This window comes from Netta rufina (genome assembly GCF_964035555.1).
Source record: "Netta rufina genome assembly, chromosome: 3".
NCBI classification, from domain to species: domain Eukaryota; kingdom Metazoa; phylum Chordata; class Aves; order Anseriformes; family Anatidae; genus Netta; species Netta rufina.
The window spans coordinates 115,341,965-115,364,010 of NC_140125.1; the positions used below are offsets into that span (position 1 = coordinate 115,341,965).

Consider the following 22,046-nt stretch of genomic DNA (forward strand, 5'->3'; position numbering starts at 1 on the left):
ATAACGGTATTGTCTATCAGTATTTTTGCAAATTAAGTTTGATTCATATTTTACTGGGCAGAAAATAAGGAGATAAGAATTGAACTTGCTGCTTATTTTATGGAAAAGGGAGGAATTGGAAGCTTACGGTAAACCTAAAGGCAATAGTTTTGTTACACAAGCTAATCTCTTTGCCTTACAGCCTGCAAAACTCCTTCACTGAAAAATAATGCATACATACATGTGTGACTATGTATATAAACATATATAACATATAGAGCTGTGAAAGTCAGCCAAAACCTCTGTTTAAGTACTGTGAAATGTGATCATTTCTAGAATACAGAAATTTTTATATACGTAACTATTTAAGAACCCATTACCTCCTGCATTTATGGTCTTAATTACAGCAGCAGACAGGCAGGCACAGGGCAGCTGTGACACCTTCAGCCTCTAAAGTCAAAGATATCCCAGGTCCTTTCATTTGGTCAGCCAGTGTCTCCTCCTTGAATAAGGAATATGTTTTCTCATCCTAAATGCAGGCATCCACAGAAAGCAGAAGTGGATGAATAACCTACCCCAATCTTCTGTCATACTTGCCATGAACTAAAAGGACAGATCTAGACAATTTATGAACCAAAATAGCAGAGAAGCTGCCTGAACTCTGTCCCTGGAGCAATTTCCATCACCCAGCAGAGGAGCTCAACTGGCAGATGTCACAAGCAGCCCTGCAACTCCCCAGAGAATTAAAAGTTATTCCTGAAAATAGAAACCAACCACTTTAAAGATGAAAGTGGTTAGAGTCCCCTGAAGCACTGAGGAATGCACAAAGTCCATAACCTTTGTTTTCTCAGACAAATTACCTCATGGGCAGTTTAATATATGTCACTGGTGTTGACTTTTTTCCCCTTAATTTATGGCTGAAACAGGAACTGCTTAACACTTTAAATACTGACCCAAGATTAGGCTGAACCAACTGTAAGGCAGCGTCAACTCTTCGTCTTCACCTCTTGCAAGATTGAAATTGCTTCATACACTGAAATCCGTACACCCCTGTCCATGCATTTCAGTTCAAGACTGTAAAGTCAGAAGTTTCTAGCTGACACTAATCTCCAATGATTTTCACAGTAGTTACAGAAACATTGCTGCATGAGCAAACAGTGCTGTAGGTTCTCAACTCCAGTGCACACTGATTCCCTAGCAGGTAGCAAGCTGCTTGTTTAAAGGCCATTATCAGCTGGGCATGGCTTTGGAAAGTCCCATTTCTTACAGCAAGTTTACACAGAGCTATCCACTTACATCTAAAGCTTCCCTGTGCTTCAAAGAAGAGAGTACAGGAAGAAAGGATACAAAGTCCTGGTAGAGAAACATATCCACTGTCGAGTGATACCAGAACACATTTGCTGCCTCTCTCAGTGTATCAGTTTCACAAAATGGTTTGAGAAGTATTTCCAGAAAGCTGAATTATTAGTGTTTGTGCTCACTGCAGATTCAGGTTGCAATTTGTAACTTTTCCGCAAAAAAATAAAATATAATTAGCTACAGAGGTGACTCCGCGAGGACAGGCTCACATCTCTGCAGTTTTCAAACAGAACCCCAAGATTTCCTCCTACTAAGACACACCTATATCAAGTCAGTGAGCACCAATTTTAAGATTACATCAATGTTTTTGCCTCTGCTATAATCTGTGCTAAATATAGACTGTGCAGTCAGAGTGCCTCCCTGCTAGGAAGAAAGGAAGCATTAATCAGGAAAGGTATTGCTTCTTTCTCACAATACCTGACATGTAGAACAAACAGGATCTCTGGAAAGCATAACAAATTACCGAGTCACTGGGAGCAGCTGAATAAATTCAACGTTTGAAACTGAAGAACAAGCAAATATCTGGATTTTCCGAAATAAGGAAAGCTCAACTCTACAGAGGAAGTACAAAAGAAGGCTTGGAGTTTCATATATAGATACAATTATCTCTATATATATGCGTCAAAATCTGAACTATACTATTTTGGAGAACTGGTTGTCTGCAAAGTATGCACAAAACATACATGTCAGAACAGATTCTGATCTCAGGTCTTTGTAATATTTGCAAAGAACAAGAGACCTAAACATTTGTCATGTCTTAGCATAGGTTTTTACAGGTGTTAAAACTGCTCCAGCCACTTTCAAAGACCAAAGACGGGCCCAGAAAAGCATGGCAGTACAATCACCAGCCCTAACAATAGCAGAATAGAGAACCCCAAACTAATAGGAGTAATTAGAGGAAGCACAGATGTTTGCATTAATTTCCCAAACATTTAATTAAAAAAAAAATCTTCAAATATTATTTAGGTATTGGTTTTAGAAGTATTTTATGGTGTTGCCACATTTGCAGACAAATAAAAACATCTTAAAACGTTAACTGAATTCCTTTTCTATTCCACTTGCTTATGCAGATGCAAATTTAATTGTATTTCTTGTAATTGCTCTTACAGACTAACAGTTAATGTCCTGTAAACCACCAGCCACGGAATAGTGCTTTAGATCAAAGATACCAGGAATCACACGTGGCAAGACCTGGATCTGGCTTCCACAGAACTCCATGCTTTATCAGGCTCCCCAGGAGGGAAGACAGGAAGACACATTTCTTTTCCGTGCCAGGATTAAGTGCCTGAACTGCTGGCCCAGGGCAATGTGTGATCCATTAACCACCACAGGCCCACTTTGATGTTAACTGGGAACATCCTTTGTTCCTTCTCACCATCATCCAGGCTTCCTGTACCTGTTAGCAGTACTTTTGTCTTCTTCTGTGCATCCCTTTTCCAAAGCACCCAGCTCTTCCCATTCCCTGTAAAACCTTCAGCACTTCACTCAGGGCCACTTCCTCAAAGGTTACAAAAAAGTTAACACTCAACAGCACCTTTAAGTCCCACCACAACTGCTGTCCATGACACAACACTAAATATTTAAGAGCTTTGCTGAATCAGGGCTAAGAAAAAAAAATGTAAACCCCCAAATTTCAGAGAGATTAAAAGATGTTTGAAGATTACATTTTAACCAAGTTCCATAAAAGTTCAATAAATTAATCAAGATTTTTAATTTAAGATGACTCTTGCACTTCTGATCCTTTTTCACAAGTGGCTAGAGATGACAGGATGCTTAATCAGCATCGTCATCACTTTCTGGCAGTTTGAAAGCTTATTACACTAAGTACAAAGCTAACTAACACACATACTTACACCCAAATCACATTTTTAGGAACTGAGAAGTATCCAAAATGATTATTAAGGATCAAAAACCCCACATTCATTTTGAGACCATTTCCTATCAGTAGACGGAACTCAAGGAAGAACTCAAACGCTCAAGGAAGCAAAATGTATATTAAAAAAAATAAACATAATGCTGAAAACACTACAGTAGAGCACAGCTAACTGCCCGTCCAAAATACCTATATATCCAAAAAAAAATCACAAGCACTCTAAATGTTACAAAATGACAGGCCAGAAGAAGTAGTCTCATGCAAGTTTTCAAGTTCACAAGTACGATTACTTCTTTCAACCTCATGAAAAACGCAAAAGAAAAGATTTATTAGTGACACCGTTGGGTGTATACGCACCTTGATTTATTAGACATGTGACAAAGTCCTAAAAATACAGTGCTGGGATGCATACCCAGAGCCTCCCAGGATGTAACAAGCATTACATACATTATCTGGATACTATCTCTGATGTTATTACACATAATAATTGCTATAATATATAACGTATGATAATGGCAGTACTTTGGATTTCTGTATAACGAAAAGGTCTAAACTTAAGTTTATGTACATGTCCTGTCAATTATTTCTGACCAAGTCACCAGTTATATTTTGTGGAGTTTCCTTAATTACAGTTGCAAACACCACCTGATGCAACCTACTCTGCAAACTTCCAGTGAGAGACCTGTTACCCTTCTCCACTGCCTGGAAAGGAAGTTACGAAATTATGCACAATGAAGTTTAAAAACTAAATAAGGAAGGGCAAAAGTGCAAAGTGTTTCACGTGGCTAAAGGAGTAACTATTTGTAGATACCGCTTTTCCTTTCTGGACTCTGTTGAGCAACAAAAAGTTACACTCGAGTGGAGCAGCACTACAGATAGCCTGGAGTACATGGTTGCAACAGAATAACACTGCAAGCAGATAGACCTTTTAGGAAAGTACGCCAGGCAGAATAATTGGCAGCTTTAGCAGTACTCAAGTCAATAATCACATTTTCTCCTGCCATCCTTGGGAACAATACCCCAAGATCCCTTCCACAGCAGTACTGCTGCTGATGCAAAATTCAGGAGCTCTCTCCATTTCCTCACATGCTCAAGCAGTGCTTTAAAATACTAAATATTCACATTCAGCCACAGAAAACTTCATAATTCTACAGATTTACTCTTAGAATGGAACAACAATCTGCAAATGTAAACTGAAACCTTCTTGAGAGGTGATTCCCTACCCCCCCAAAAAAAATTTAGAGCATGAGCGCTTGTCTAGAATGGGGAAATTGACAACTCATTCCACCAAATCTTCTGTACTTCAACAGTGCAAAATGTTTGAGGAAAGTATCTATGACATTTCAGATCTATAAATTACTTTTATTTACTGTGACAGAGTACTACAGTCATATAAATTTGTCATCCTGTATCTGTGCAGTCAGCATAGCTTCACTGCATTGTAATGTGAAATAATTCACACATCTTTGACTGATACCAATAAGGCAATAAAATCCCAGTGCGGACACAGTGATGGTGTTAAGAGACAACATCTGCTGAGCTTCTCCCCAGTTGTGATCACAGCATGAGAGCTCCAGGAGATACCCTGCTAATACACATCGCCCACAAGCAGCAGTGTTGGCAGAGGCAGCAGGCTGAAACTGCGCTGTGGAGCTCCTATCTGTAAACCCAAATCAACCTCAAGACTCTGCTTTTTCATTCCACATCAGACAGGTTAAAAAGGGAACTTGTGAGGTCAAGACCTAATTGGTATAAACCCAAGCAGTTAATTCAGGGATTCCACTTTAATATTTATTATTTATATCTCCACAGAAATGAGAATAATCAAGTTCCAAATCCTAGCATAAACAACTACTACACATGACTACCTAAGAATGTCATTAGCATTATCTGTCAATGCTTTCAGATTTTTAACTCATTTTATGAAAGAAAGGTTCCCTCCCCTTATAAGCAAGGTGCAACTGAGCCATTTATCCTGATATTTGGGTTGGAAGAAACCTGTTTCACTGTTTTTGCAGGCAGGACAAAATAGGATAGTCGAGAACTCTCTCACCCCATAAACATGGGAATCACTATCACCTTTCCCATGCTGATAGAGGGGATTAATGCGAGCAGCTTGGGCAACCACACACGGGCACTCCCCAAGAGCAAATAACAGCACTGCTGTGAAAGGTGCCCTCTGCACCATTTACTCCAAAAGCCAGAAGAAAACCAGCAGGGATGATGGATTGCACCATGGTATAAGCAGGAACTCTCAGCTCCACTTCTTGTCAGGGCAAAAGGAGTCAGCTTCTACCCATCACTGTTCACATACACATAAAATGACTTTCAATTGTACCTATTTCCTTAATTTCTGAGAAAAAAAAAAAAAAAAAGAAAAAAAAAAGCAAGAATTGCTTTCCTATCAGAAGGGCTGACTCACTGGGAAGCTAAAGAAATCTCCACGCTCCAATGTCCCTCATCCCCTAGCAAACCAAGTCTGTGACGATTTCCTCCAAACAACCAGAAAAGAACCAGAAAAGTAAGGAAGAAGCCATATAAAAATGAATACCCATTGACCGACAGGATTCATTTATAGCTAACTTTCTCCAAGCATGAATGCAAAGAATTTGGACAGAACAGGTGTCAAAACACACAGCCTGGTACAACACCTCGCATAAGCACAAATCTGAAAACTCTGGAAATAGACAGGCATTTTATTCCATTACAGAAATGAAGACAGATCTACTTCCCAACAACCAGCACAGCTTATCATGGGACTATAAACTTTGATACTTACTGGTTATTAATTGTTTCAACTGTTATTACACTAATTGTAACGGAGTTAGGATTCAAAATGAGCTAGCAGACAACAAGCTGATCTCGCCTGCAGTCCCCTCCCGACGCCACAATTCCTGTTTAGAGTTCTGGGCGAGGTCAATTTGCTATTTTTGAAGAGGAATTACAGAAGATGCTACGTTTGAAAGAGCTTCAGCCAAAGTTTCTCTCATCGGTTCACAGCATGCTCAGGACTCAACAACATCACATGAGCAAGAAGGGAGGAAGCAGGCAGCAGGAATACAGCTGGGAACTACTAGGTCAGCTGTGCTAATATTGCAACTTTTTCAATGAAAACGTGTAGATCTGGGGTGCTTTTAGGGGAAGGAAAGGGGCTTGGGTTTTGTTTTCTTTACATAGGCAAACGCACGGACCAGGAAGTTGAACTTGAAAGTAATCCCTAAAACCAAATCACCGTGGTTTAAAAGAAATCCTTCACACAAGCACTGTAGCTGACTAAAATTCCTACCTGCCTCCATACAATGAAGGAGTTAACATAAATCAAAACCAAATCATTTTGTTGCACAAACAGCTCTAAGACCAAGGATTTACAAAGTATATTAACTAAAACTGAAGAAAAAAATCATACAAGAACCACAAGTTTCTAAAGTTGCCGTTCATGCTCATTACCCCGAAACAAAGTCAGTTTACAATACAATGTTTGATTTTAAGAACGGACAGAAAATAAAGCAAGCTTACCACTTCCACGGACATATTTGCTTGAACACACCCTGTGTTGTGCTTTTTTTTTTTTTTATTTAAGGGGAGGAAGAAAAAAATGTCGTAGCGAGCAAAGTTCACAAGTTAACCTGAAAAGGATTCTGGCTCAGTGCTAAGCGAAGCAAGAGCAGCTGCACGCACCTGTGCAGGCAAAAAGTTTTCTCTGAACCAGCTCTATGGCAGAGACAGCTTCTGCTGAGCAAGTGACTGAGGCGGTACATATCCCAAATGTGCTTTCTGAATGTCCCAAAGATCATCGGCAAGCCCTTAACTGATGAAAAGTCCTAATTAATCTATCTGCTGCTCCTCCCTCCTCTGACTTACTGCCTGAAGTTTATGATAGAACTAGTTTTACTACCATGAAAAGCAGGCTCACAGCCTAGCACGTTATAGAGCTAAGATAGCAATAATTGAAATAATAGCAATAACTAAGCAATCTTTAAGACACTAAACACCTTTTAGCTATGTACCGACAAAAAACAAAATCTAAATCAAGTAGAATGAATATAAATCATCACTTTCAGCTGTCACAATGGTTGGTTGGAAAGTGAATACAACTAATAAAAAATAACACACAAAGCACACCACACACTACAAATGTTAATATCTCAAAGCACACAGGTGCAGTTATTCAATTTAGCAGCATTACGCACTGCTCTAACCCATACTGGTTTTGAATGGCTGTGTGCACATTTCACTCTGATAAATTTTAGGAAGGATAAGCCACCGTCAAGGAAAACAACAGAAGGCTGCTAGATTTCCACTGCTAACTCCTTTCAGGAATTTACAAAGTTGTTTATTTTAAGTGGTCCTTATAGGAAGAAAGAAGAGAAATGATGTCAGGAACAAGACCTCCAATTCAAATATTATAACCTCACCACAGGAGTATATGCACACAATCCAAGCTGGAATTTTAAATCAGAATTTGTTGATTAAATTGGAAACCCACATGCCTACAGAACTACACAACATCAAGAGAAAAAGGCAGTTTATTTTAACAAAGCACGTATAAACCACGAGTAAGAAACAAAACTGAAAATGTGTATTTTGTTATCAGGCAAGCAGGAAAAACAAAGTTCATTCGCAAAGCACTCTAAAATCCAACACCGCAATACAGAAAGAACATTTTTCTGAAGACCTATTACTAAAAAATGAATTCAAGGAAATTAGCTTCACAAGCAGGCAATATAATTGTTTATACCTTTTATAGACATTTGTTTGCAACTATCCACTCACTGCAAGCTCCTCCACCAGCTCTGAGTTCTCATTTCAGGACTGCTTTGGACAAACCCAACCACCCCCGACTTCCCTCCCAACCTTTACTGTTACCTTCCACTTTCCGTTCAAACGCTTGCCAACACTGTCACCCGAGGACACCATGCAGACTTTACAGGCTCCATTGAAGAGAGCCAGATGCCCTACCTCTTCTCTTTCTCTTTCTCTTAACACAAAATCCCTTCGTGCTGCTTTCAGTCAGCACGAAGAACTGCAGCGTTTGGCACAGTGCCTCAGACTGCAGTTTGACCTGTTGAGCAGTGGACCTGCAACAAATGCCCTGTCTCAGCTGGTACCAGGAGCCAGGCACCACCAACCTCCAATTCTTCTATGGATGCTACATAAACATGTTTAAAAAAAAAAAAAAAAAAAAAAAAAAAAAAAAAAAAAGGTGTAGAAGCCAAAAGAAAAAAAACAAGCAAGCAAGCAAAATCAGTACTTGGCAACATTTAAAAGATTATGTCTTCATTTTCTCTCAAGTGAAAAAGCTGTTTTCCTGCAAGACTACCATAACTCAAAATGAAGCTGACAGCACTTAGTCATGCTCTCAAAGAAGATGCGTTTGTCCAACACACAAGTCAAAGCCTGAGCAGTGGCATAAATGTCACTAAGTCCTATACATTGGCAATGCTCAGCAGCAGGGAGCAAAACAGGACTGGGATCCACCTGAGCTGTGCTGAGCTGATACAGTCTGGATCTGGGGCACCCAACACACGAAGAAGGCACACAGCCCTACTCCTCCTACTGACATTTGGGTTGTCCTTCAAACAGGCTAGAGGCAGTTGCATGCTGCCTGGCAGCCAAGGACACTTCACAGCTGCCACCTGGCAACAAGCTCTTGGGCAGTCAGACACAATTAAGAAGAAAAAAGCAAAACCAGCAAAAACCAAATGAGCTGAGTTACCGCTTTCCCCCCTCAACACTCTTGCAGCTGTCTGACAAAAATCCAAGGCTTATTTTAAAGAGCTAACTTACCTTCCCAAAAAACATCTAGGATTTGAAATCAAAGATTGTGCATCCACTTTTGCATAATTTAAACTGTCATGTATTTATTTATTACGTTTTAAAATATTTTATATGGGACAAGGCCAGGCAGATCTAGTTGATAACACACGCACTTTCAACTTCAAATGCTAGTCTTATTCATGTGAGCAGAGATTAACACCCAAATTCTGCATGGAGAGGTTATACACTGGCTCCAATTGAATTCTTAACAAATCAGAATAGACATACATAGATATTACACAAAAGCACAATAAATTAGGCATATAATGAGTTCACACCAAATCCCTACCTAATGAATGGCAGGAAAATATAGAGATCCTTTCTGAAATGAATAAAAATTCAAGTTCAGAGTCCCAGAATCTCACATTAAAATGTGCAAAACTTGATGTAAATCTTAGTCTTGTCCACACTGATCTGTTCCCTCCAGTTGTGCTTTCCACTGACCTGACGTGATTGATCCACCCCATGCTCTCTCTTCCCCACACAGAATGAAAGACACTTGGGCACCTGCACCAGGTGGATCCCAGGTCCCCCAGTCCTCCTAGCCTGGCTTCCTTCCTGCTGTTTCCCGCTCACTGCATCACTCACAGCTTCACTCTCCTCTCCCTTTCACACAGGCAATGAGTTCATGAGCAACATTTGGCCCTCTCCAGCATCCCTCTTGTCATTACCCCACACCAACTTCTTACACCTCTCCACTGCCAAGAGGGTCTGGCTCTTGCAGGAGATGCAGGGTGTTCCTGCTCAGTGCAGTAACACACCCCTTTCTATAGGAAGCCCAGAAGACACACAAGCCACCACCTCATTTAGAGTTTGAACAGCTGATGGGTGAGGTGGCAAATGAGCAAACTCATTTCTCAAAGGACCTTCCTTGTTCGTGAGGCCAAAGTACAGTGCTGCTTCAGCTTATTTCCACCTCCCTCCTGCAGTTCATCAACCCCTTAATGTGTCACACCAGCCCAAGCTGTCAAGCTGGATCATTCAAGTCTAGTTTTTAGGCCTGATGTTTGTAGTGGTCTGGTCACGATAGCATTTCACAGGTATTGCAATATCAGCAGCCTACAGCACCAGCAAACGCAGTCTGAGGAAGCTGAGGTGAAGAGAGGATGGAGAAAAAAAAAAGCCTTTCTGCACCAACAAAGTTCTCTCTCAAACTACCACTACCTGTACATTAAGCTTACATTTTTAAGAAGGAACTATAATCAAAAGGGAAATGAAAAAAAAAAGACTTAATACTTATTTTTATGCTTTCCCATCATCTAATCAATGCAAGACAGGTTTTTCAGCCTGTGCATAAAGTCTTTACAAAAAAATTTAATCATGAAATCAACCTCATAACTGTACTCCTCAATCAACTTGTCCCCATTGTCATTCACCAAATATTAAACCAAAGAGGGTTTTCTTCTACAGTTTCCTTTTCAGTTCTCCAAATTCTTCTGCTTTCCAGGAAACAGGTCCTGTAACCCAGAGTATCCAACCACACCATACACATGGTGAACAGCTGTACAATCACAAGTAATTGGAGCTGAGATGCAAAAAGATGAAAGCAATTTAAATCAAAGTTGGTAAACAGGTCTGCGGCTGCAGACAGGCAAAACAATATCAAAAAAAAAAAATTAGTTTTTAATGTACCAACAGGCCAGTTCTGACCCCTCTGTACTGTTCAGTGAAAAGATGATTTTGGTGACCCATGATCTGGAGAACCACTGTGTCTGACACCTTCTTGCTACGTGGCACTAAAGTGCTAGACAAATCAGTACAATAATCATCAAAACAATGCCTGATTTTACCTTAAGTTACTATTAATAAAGGACCCTAAACCTGAAATGGATTTTTGCACTGAACTACAGATCGGTTAAACATATTAGACAAGTGCAAGGCAATCTTACAAACTTTTCCTTGGTAGCAGGCCTTCACTAAGAAGCAACTGGATTATTTCCACCAGTACTAAAAGATAGATATCTAAATCATTCAGCAATATATAAAAAGGAATGACTTCACTTTTTCATAAAGTCAAACAGAAGTATTGTCAAATTTAACGTAAGCAAGTGTAAAGTGTCTATAACACTGGACAAATTCCCTCTTATGGTTTAACATGAAAATATCACAGTTAATAAGATATATTAGAGAATTCCTGTTTTGCAAATAATAATTTCATTTCAGAAAGACAGGAATACCTAAATTCTCTTTGATTATATTTTATGGTATTGAAGTTACACCTCGGAATCTGTGAAAGTTATTCAAAGGGAGAAGAAAGCATAAGGAAGCGAAGTATATAACACCTCAGTAACAGGTGAGTAGTTAAGAAAGAGTTTGCTGAGCTGCCAGATGCTAAGTTTCAGACGTGACACATGGAACAGCACACCTCGATTCTCTGCAGGTTTCTTCATTGTAACTGATTAATAGATAGCTGCATACTCAGTAACAGGTTTAGAAAACTTCCAGAGAAAACAGAAAACACGTCTGCAAACAAGAATTTCAGTGAAAACCAGGACACACACACAGTAAATGCAAAAAGTTGTATGATTTCACAGTTTCAGTTACCCTTTAGCAGGACCCATCTTTGCCCTCACCCTTTGCACAGCCACAAAAAGGCAGTACCAGAAGGAGGGAGTTCAGGGTAGCAAGCGCAGGAGTGTCCTTCAAACAGAACTGCTTGTAATCCAGGCTGAAGCATCCACATAACCACAGCCTGAGGATGCAGTTTTTCATTACAGCTGAGCTGACTGGGCCATGACCCTAATTTCCCAAGTCTCTCTTGACCTGATGTCTTCCGTAGGGGTAATTTTGATTTTAAAGTCAATCTGTATCACTAAAGCAGGTCACCAGCACTGCAGGCAACTGTTAATGCACTGAGCAGTAGCAAGGAGACAAGATACACAGTGCAAGGGCACAGACCAATGCTGAAGTGAGCAAGAACAAAAGTAGAAGTTACCAAGAAGAAAAAAAAAAACAAACTTTCAAAAACATTCCAAAAATTTTTAATCTGCTGAAAGGTCTTCCAATTAAAAATTCATCTCATTATAAATATAACTGGTATGTAACTCCTAACATTTCGGTAATAAGTAGGCTGCTGTATGATCACAGCAGAAACAAGTCAATGCAGAAAACTCACCTTCACAAAGTTGTCAGGGAACATGCCCCTCTTGCCATTTAGCTCCCCTTCTAGCCATCCTTCTTCTTCCAGTTTTTTCACATTCCTGATTATTTCCCCAACTTGAATCGTTAACTCGTCGTCATGCACTGCGTCATAGTCATACTCCACGATATAGTCCACTGAAGGAAAAAAAAAAACAACAGTGAGTGCAACTCAGAAATGAAACGTTAAAGCTATGCATGAACAAAAAGGCAGACCTAACAACAAATGCTTGTTTGAGAGTTGTAGTGTCCCCATACATTTTGGAAAGGAAAAATAGAAGCGTCACTTATTCAAGGAAAACCAGGAATATGGCATATTTTGGTGGCGGTAGGTTGGGTTTTTTTTGTGTGCACATGTGGTAAAAGGGGCTGGGGGGGGAGCTGTCCAAAATTCAAGTCCCAGCCTAAGACTTCGCAACCATGAACCACTGCCCACAGGGAAGGCATTTGTTATTCAATGCATATTTGGGGGTCAAACAGAAGGTTTCAAATTGTGCAGTATGGCAATGCTTTCTTAATTTTCATGCTTATATCTGCTATTACGCCTACAAAAGAAAAAGATTCAATACTTTTGCAAGTTTGAGCCGAGAAATTTAATACAAGCAAACCAGAAAGAGCACGACTGACAGCACCAAACAACTTAATATGCAGAGATATTTAAGAGACACCCTCCTTCAGAATCATCTGGTTTTGTACAAAAGATGAATAAGCAAGCAAGCTCTAATTTTGACATAATTAAGTTTACTCAGAGGAGCCTAGCATTATATTTATGTACTTGTCCATCTGTTGCACAAGATCCACTGGAGTTGCTTACTGGCAGCTGAAGGCTTGTTTGGCAATACGAGCTCATTTGTTCATCAAGAAATTCTGTTTATGCCAGGACTTTCCACAAACCTGCAGTAATCAAATAATTTTCCCTCTCACAAATCCAGCAAGGACAATCAGGTGCTACAAGACATAACACTACGCTCACCAAAACCTCCCTCTAATCTGCAGATCACAACGTACACATGCAAAGACAAGACCACAGGAGTGTTGAAAAGATAAATCTTGAACAGCTGTAGAGGGTGGTTTTTTTTGTCCTTTTTTTTTTTTTTAAACCCAGATTAGCCCTTATTTTATCAATGCATGATAATATACAAGAATTACTCCACAATTAAGGAATCAAATTGGCAAAAGTCATGTCATGTGTCCCATCCCCACCCCAGCATTGAACTTCCAGCTCCATTAAATCCATTAAATTAATGCACAGTTCTTATCCATGGGCAGCTTTTATCAAGAGCGCTGCTGCATGTTTTGAAACGCAGCCTTTGTCCCTCTGCTGCCTACAGATGAAGTCAGAAAACCAGCCTGGTAAAAATCAAAACTACAGGATTGTATCACAAATCCACGAGAAGCTAGGATGATCTGTCTGGCAAACTGTTCTGAACACACCAACTAACAAAGGAGACAGCTGCAAATAAATCATGGATCATAAAGACAATAGCTATTCATCACCTGCAGTTTGGAAATAACGTCACCTTCCAACCAACTCAACTCAGCCACTGGGGAAACCAAAATAGATAAAAATGTAAGAAATAGCTGTGTTTTGTATTTGTCTTGGGACAAACTCTATTCTGAAGCACATCAGCAGGTATTATATCTCAAAATACACAATATAGGAGTTTGCAAAGTTAAATATGCAAAATGGATCAGAACACAAAGTCAGGCATTGTAACTGCATACAACATCACTGTCTGCGACTCGACCTGCCAAGCACATGGTCCTTTTTCCCCAGGAGAGTCTGAAGAAGGAAATCATAGACACACTATGTCAATGTGAACTAATTCTTTTGAAAGCCTCTTATTTCCTTGGGGGAATTTTCTGTATTTGCTCTTGAAATACACAGCACATTCATTTTGGTCACCTCCCCAGACTGTAAAACATGGACACTGTCGTGCCAACAGCTGAAGTTGGATCTTGAGAACCTCCCAGTCATCATCCAGGAGTTCCAAAGCAAAATTGCAGCAAACACAAATAGCAGTTTTTTATTCTTGGAATTTACATGTTGAATTTCCTCTTGTATTTGTCAATGATATTTAATGCCATCCTCTTTCTCATACGTAGACAAGTCAGATCTAAATTCTATTCCCCTGCCTGGTTAAGTAGGAGGGATGACATGAAGAATGTCAAGACAGTTTCATCCCATGTATTTTTCAAGTGATGACACAGTAACAGGAACAAGTTACGAATCTCTTTACTGCTTAGTCTTCATCGGGAAGATTTACCAGTTTTGCTTTTCAACATTAGCAAGTAGCATTAGGTGAACTGTTCAGGTGGTTCAGTCTGCAGCACAGTGGGCAGAAAAACCTTCTACTGCCAAAAGAGTCCAGTTACTGAAAGACATAGTCTGCTGAAAGCTCTTGGAATTATTCTATTTTCCCAAGCAAAACACTGCTCAGTAGTGACAGAAAATGTTTTAAGAAGTCACAGCTCCTTAGAATAATGAGGAGTTGTATCAGCCTATGGAATGTACTCCTATTTCAAACACTGCGCTTGAGAGCTTTTTAAAAGCTTTAAAAAAATTAATTCAAAATTAATTTCTAAAATTTAAAAGCTTTACTCAAGAATAGACTTGATACTGAAAGTGTCAGCAACAAGTGTAGTAATAGAAGCTGGTCAAAGCTTTCAAAAAAAATATCAAAAAGTGCCAATGAGCAGAATATCTCTATAAACCACCAAAAATACCTATCCTGCCTTCCTTTTGCTTTTTACACAGCTTTCTCAATTTCAAACTCAACTCAAATCCATGATTTGTAGTTGAGTCCACAGTGACCAACTCTTAGATTCAAAATCGTCTTCTCAAGCTGCAGCATGAACACGGTGAGGTCTAAAACACTTTCCTTGCACATCCAGCAGGACCAAAGCTCCCCAAGAAGGGAGACAACATTCTTTCAAAGGAACAAGAGGCAACGGGCACCACCTGAAGCCAAACAAATTCCCTTTAAACCTATAAATACACACACGCCACCTGCCATGGGGGTGATCAACCTCTCTGGGAAGCAGTAGTGTCTCTTTGGAGGTGCTAAGGGCCCAGCTGGATGTGGCCGTGTGCTGAAGCTGAGCAGGTGTGAGCTGGACCAGACAGCCAGAGGTGCCTTCCAGCCTCAACCATTCTGTGGTCGACTCAAGTTTCACCTCTGTTGGCAGCTTTCGGTCATCCAACCATGACAGCCAACCATGACAGCCTTCAATGTCACTGCAGAACTTTCTCAGAGACCATTGAGGGGTTTGACCTGAGTTGGGCTCAAATTTAAACCAACGGTGCTAAGTTAAAAAATATAATCAATTGGACATCTTTTGGGGAAATGTGGTTATAGCAGGCTTTGTGGGACTTGTCTGTTCAGGTCTTCATTTCCAGTAAGATGACAGCTTGCTAATAGAACAGACCACATATCTCAAAGCCAGTCAGCCCCATCAACAATCGACTGCATGATTTCCCTGTGGCAGAGGAGAAAAGCGTCCTGTTTAACAGCACTGCCTTTTGGATAAAATAGTGAGCATTACTGGCCAGCACAGCGGCATTACCCAAACAAAGCATCCCAATTCTGCTGGCACAGGTGACCCCTTCACTTCTCTAAAACTTACACAACCAGTTCTCCTCTGCTGGCACCAGGACATGGCAGAAGGCAAGCCTCCTGATAAGCACAACCGCTTAACGCCCATCTTCACTGCTTCTAAACAAAGGGAGCCTTCAGCTGCACAGGCTCTTCCTGGAGTCACCTGTTCCAGGAGCCTACAGCATAGGTCCCTCTGGGAACCTACAAATATCAACAAATAAATAATGGGAAAGACTGAAAAATACACTGACATTTGAGTCTGTCTGTGTCTTGATTAGAAATAGCCAAGAGTCCCACACACCCAGCAAAAAGCACGTTTTCACATTCCTGGTCCTTTGTTTAGGATATTACAGTACCGTCAGAATTTGGAGACTTTTCTGTAGTAGCCAGAAGATGACAGAAACCAGACAAAGCAAATCCCTTGCAAAACACATAATAGCTGATAAAACAACAGCAACATTGGTAGGATAACTGAAATCGTCCTGAGCTATTCAGGAAGCCTTGCTGAAAGCTGCTGCAGGCCTAGAGGGGCAAACCCAGCATTGAGCTGCAAGGAGAACTCGAGTTTTGTGCCACGCTCCATCGAGGTCTCCTCAGGCAGAGTTTAGGTCAGTTCAGCTGAAAAGTCATTTATTGGAACCTCGAGCCTGGAAAGTTGTCTGGCCTCCAGAAGAGCCTTGCCAAGCTGCAGTTAAGGCAGAACAGAGAGTTGCTAGAAGCTTGAAATCAACCTTGTTAGCTGTATAAGTCAGGATAGTGCTGTTTATCTCAGAAAACAGTCTCAGAAAACAAAGTTTAGTCTCTAATAAACTACGAATACATACACACAAAGTTACAAAGGTACTCACTTCTATAACAGACAAAGCTTATGCTGCAGACCAAAGATAAACCCTTTTACTATCCCACATTTCTTCACAACTATCTCAAAATCAGGTGTTAATCTGAAGGAGAACGTTCCTTTACAGCTGCTTTTCCTCAGAAGCATTCCTACAGTTTCTAAGGTGACTACAATGAGTTGAAGACCTCTGTGTCCAAACAAAAAAATACAAAGCTGGTGAAGGGTCTAGGAAACAAGTATAGTAATAACATAGCATACAATCAGCCACCAAAGACAAAGCTTTACAAAAAAAGCTCTTCAGATGCTGAACACTGAAAACCCACCCATAAACACTGAACACAAGCAGTGCTCTAAGAGTGTTTTTCCCTACCCCAGAATCACATAACTCACTGTCACGCTGACTTGAGTCACACGACTACCCATATGCTCAAATAAAGAAACCCGGCAGACTCTCCATCGCCCATGAAGTTCTAGCCCCTGCTTTCAAAACTCTATGAATTTTGTCCAACAAAGCTCTCCCGGTAAGACATTTACAAAGTGAGCACCTGGCTTTGGAGAGCCCCAGCCCAAATCCTCCCCATGCTATAGCCAGGCTCCCTCTTCTGTGCTCTGAATCTGCCCCCATGATTCACTCTCCTCTTTACACAGTGACCCTAAAAGACCACGATAACCAGTTCCCCAAAGGTTAAAGTATCCTCTTGGGGTACAGACATGGGTTCAGTGTTCCTCACGCTGAGTAGGTAAGCAGCCCAAGTTTCCCACTGTCAGGGAGATGTCTCTGCCCACGGATCATGTGCAAGGAGGCAGGTACTTCCTTTCCTTTTATGCTCCAATAAGCATCAGCATGAGAAGCCCAGGCAGACTGAAGCTTGGAGAGATGGAAACACAGAACTTCCTTCTTTCCTTCTCATGGTGCCCGTTCATGGAAAGAGAGAAAACTGCAAAGTTGTGCTTTCAAGGCATCTGAATGCATGGATGCTGTGATCCCATCGTCTTCCATGCTCATCCACATGGTCCTTTCCTCCTGCTTAGTGCTGAAATCAGTACTTATTTATTTCTTTATCTGATTTAGCAGAAGTAAACAGCCCAAGCAAAGACTCCCAACTTTCCACAAGTTAATCTCCCTAAGATGGCTCACTGCAGGCTCAGAGGAGCAAGACTGCATCACAGCCAACTTAGATCCATGTCTACATCATTGCCATGTCCAGATCAGGGGCATGCTTCTCAGCGAAATTCCAACCCCTTCACTGACCATGCTTCAGCTCACAGCAAGCAACTCAGATGTCTTCACACTGAAACTTAAATTAGAGACAGGCATCACAGGAGTAGCCTCATTGAACTTTAATCACTAATAAGCACTAAATCCACAGGGTGAGACCGAAACCAGGATGATATGGAGGTGTTGAAAGCATGCAGGTCCCTAAAACCAGGGGTTTTCCCCTACAGGTCCACTTTTCTTGCCCCTCCCTGCTTACTGCTTCACACATTGCCAAAAGCTGCCCTGAAACCACACCTCAGCATAATGCATAAGTGAGCAAAGCCACTGGATTCCTGCCAGCTCTTACGCTAGGGATGTGGTTCCGAGCTGGTAAGAACTGAACACGGAAAGAGCACATTTAGCTAAGAGACCATGCAGCCGACCCTCACTTTCCAGGCCAGCTCACGGCAGCCTTCAAGAAGCCAACAGGTTTAAGCAATGGCACGTGGAACCACAGCTGGTTCCTGCAAGCTCAGCTGTGCAGCCACTGCATTCACGCTCCACATGAAGGACTTGCAAAACAGCTGTGTCACCGCAACCTACCTCAGTGCTAAGCATCACGAGCAAGATCTTCTGCCTTCAAACCAGCCCAGAAGGAAGTTGGACACCTTGTGTACAGCCTCAGAAGTACCGGTGACACATCGCAGAGCCATTGCCAACTGTGCCTGCTCCCAGATGAGCTATCCCAGCCACATCACTTTGTTCCCCATCAGCATCCCTACGCTGCTTCCTGCTGCTGCAGCTCTCCTCACCCACACCTACCCACCACAAGGAAGGGATGTGGCAGAGGAGCTGGTATTCAGTTCAAGGTGATGCTGGCCTCATGTTTAAATATTCACTTCAAGTTTTGTTTAAAGCAAAGTGCTCTCAGCTATCAGGATTCTTTATTAATTTATAATAAGAAACACCATGCCAATGGAATTGAAAGATATCTGTGCCACTCTGCATACATTTTCTTTTAAGCATATACAACTGAACCTCAATTAGCTGTCAAATAATTATTGCATTTGTGGCTTATTTCCTAGGTAGATAACCTAAATCTGTAGCATTTATTAGCCTATATGCCAGACAAACAAATACTGCTTTCCAGCAACACAGGTCCCCTCCATACAAATAAATACATACTGTTGGATCCAACCAGATTCCATATAACACCAGCTCAGCCACAACCACCCAGACTCTGGGAGCACCACAAACACCCTGCTGCCATCTGACAGAGCCTGCTCCATTTGGAGAGACAGCCTTTTTACTCACTCCAACACAGCCCGCAGCTGGGCAGGCTAATTAGGTTCGGCGCAGCATTAGACGAGCACGCAGCCACCACGCTGCAGGGCCAGGCCAAATTCTCAACAAGCCCCAGGAGATCCTCCAGTGCAGGAGCTCAGACAGAGCACGGCCCCAGCCTGAGCTCCCGTTCACACAGCTCAGTGCCTGGACACCTCAGTCTTCCAGCTCCATCCCTGCTTCTATCAGATTTTAAGAAGTCTTTAACTTAGAGAGGAACTTAAAAATCAAGTCCTTTCAATCAAAAACCATGGTAAATGTCATAAAAAACATATCATTCTTAAAGTATACAGCATCTTTTTACTATCAGAAGTCACTGAATGTATGAGGTGGTTTGCAAGACCAGTTAGAAACCCAATGAGTTTCACTGCTAAGGGTATTTTATGCTGTTCTATTTTTTTAGGATGAAAATAAATCAAACTAAACACACAAGAGTAAAAAAAAAAAAAAAAAAGCTTTCAATCATACTGTGCAAGTCTCACATTATCCAGTATTGCCTCTGGGCCTTTATTTGCCCAAATCTCAGCATCAGCAGTCCAGCTACTGTCAGCTTCCCATTTTGATTAAATACTTCGAGCTTCAAGGCAAAAAATAAAAATAAAGGAGGGGAAGGAAAGAGCCAGACTAAAAAGCTGTTCTGTTCTTTTTCTAAAGCATGGAGTCCCAAAACGTTTAACGGTAAACACAGAAAATTTTTGTACTGTGATTTTACCTGAATGTTAGATATACACAAAGAGAAGTATGTATCAGCAACTGGCTTTATCACACCCTCTTTCAGAGACATCCTGATAGGAGACCCACACAATCTGTCAGAGCCCTTAACGAAGTTTCTCACACTCCCAATTTTACTTCTACAACAGACGTGCAACTCTGCAGAAGTTGGCCAAGCTGAATGCAAATCAACTTCTCGCAAAAATACATTCCCAGTGCTATGCCACTGACACCCCAGTCATTATCTCTAGACAACCTGATTCCCAGACAGCTCTAGTCACTGCTGAAGCCAGTGACAAAGCAAAATTTGAGTAGTTTTGCTTTTTTCTTCTTCTTTCCTTTCCACACCCCCCACAAGTGTCTGATAGTCTTCATTACTCTCTGCAACTTGCCCTATGCTGCACCACCACCAGAAACACTTTCTGTGTAGACCAGTAATCCTGCTACTGCAATAGCTTCCCTAAAAAGCAGGAAAACAAAACCAGCAGTCTGCCTGTGAGACAGCTGAAAGCCAGGAGCCTTGGTTCTGCCTGTGCAGAGCTGCTCCATCTAAGTCACCCTGGATTCACCTGGCATTTGGCACAGGTCTGGTAAGTCAATGGTAGGTTCTTCAAGAAACGACTTGACACATATTTAACAAGAGATTCTATCTATTTTTACAGACCATAAATATTGAAGGAATTAGGAAAATGCACTACTGAAAACGGTAACGAGAAGTTCATTTGCATTCTAACAGTAAATCTCAAATGACAGCTTCTCAAGCTGGCTCCAGTACAATTAGCAAGAAACTTTGTGAAGGAAATTAAATACAAACACTGCAGCAGAAATCCTGCCTAGCAGCCTGCCCCAAAGCACCAAAGATGCAAACACCGCACGCCTCATTTTCCTACTCTATTCTCCCTTAGCTTCTGAAGTGTCTACCACTGCGTATGAGCAGATAAAACACGTTTTAAAAATAAGAGTTTAGTTTTGTATGTTTGTTTCCCTCTCAATTCCCTTAAGCTCTCTGAGCAAGAATTACCAGGCTCTCCCCACCCCTCATTACAGGAATGTGTCAAGAGAAGACAGGAGACAGGAAGCATCAGAGGAAAACCAGCACTAACTGCAGGTATCACATGAAAACACACAAAGTGTTTTACCTGGGAAAAAAAATACTTTAAACAGAAAGTGATGTTTTATGTTACCTGCTGTTTCTTTCACTGTGTCCGAGTAGAGCTCGCTGTAAGGAAGCAGCATGGAAATGAGAGAGGTGACACCTGCAGGAAAGGCAGCAAACGTCTTCACAAGTACAGCTGAAGAATTGCTGCTAAGCTGATAAGCACAGAAAACCAAGGATCTCAAAAGGCACAGGGAAATGTGCTGAGAAATAAAAAAAAAAATCCTCAAGCCATGACTCAGATACTGTTCTGTATATAGACTTACACCTCTTCCTCTATCCCTTCCCTGAATTTTATAATATCTATTTAGTAAAACATTCAACATCCAAGGTGAGTCACAGAAAATCTGCCTACAGAAAAACTGCCAAGAAGCTCTGAGCAAGAAGATAAACATATCTCACTCGGATCTAGTTCAAATCCTAAGCACCAAATAAGCAGAAGCGCTACAGGGTCAGCAAAGGGGTCACGCCACATTTCCAGGTTTGTTAGCATTTTTCCCTCCAAACCTCCACTAAATAGTTAATTAGCACTTAAAAATACATGTGAAAGTTCAGTTGCTTGTCTTAGCTAGAAATCTTTTTACAAAGTTACCAAAAAATATCTGTATTTGTTACATAAACGTTTCCTTCCTTCTGTATCAGGGCTCCATGATACTACAAAAGCTTCAGCTCCTCCTGCAGACTGTTGTGAGGACTCCTCTGGCCAAAAAGGCCAGAATGATCAGAGCTCCAGGTTACAAATGCATAAATGACAAAAACAAGAAAGTCTCTGAAAGCTTTCTGGGTTTAAACCAAAAGAAAACTTCTTTCACTCTACCCCAAAAAAATGCAAAAATGCTTTAATATACAGTCTACAACTTGGAACATATCTCATTCAGAATGACAATTTGTGTTTCTGCAAACATGGCAAGAAGCTGGCTTTGAAATAAACTTATGGAAACTTAAAAGCATCATTCGGAGCATGCACAAAGTGTTCTCTTCAGCTTTAAAAACAGGAATGATGCAATAGTCTGAGTGGTCCCAGACTGGGATCT

At 41.0% G+C, this 22,046-nt stretch overlaps 1 protein-coding gene across 1 annotated transcript in view; it reads right to left on the reverse strand.

Moving 5' to 3' along the window:
• CD2AP (CD2 associated protein) overlaps nucleotides 1-22,046 on the reverse strand; it is a 75,152-nt gene that overhangs the window by 41,301 nt on the left and 11,805 nt on the right. The window contains exon 2 of the mRNA XM_084283297.1: nucleotides 12,144-12,304. Within this exon, the coding sequence (XP_084139423.1) occupies nucleotides 12,144-12,304 (161 nt within the window). The remainder of the gene's footprint in view (nucleotides 1-12,143; nucleotides 12,305-22,046) is intronic.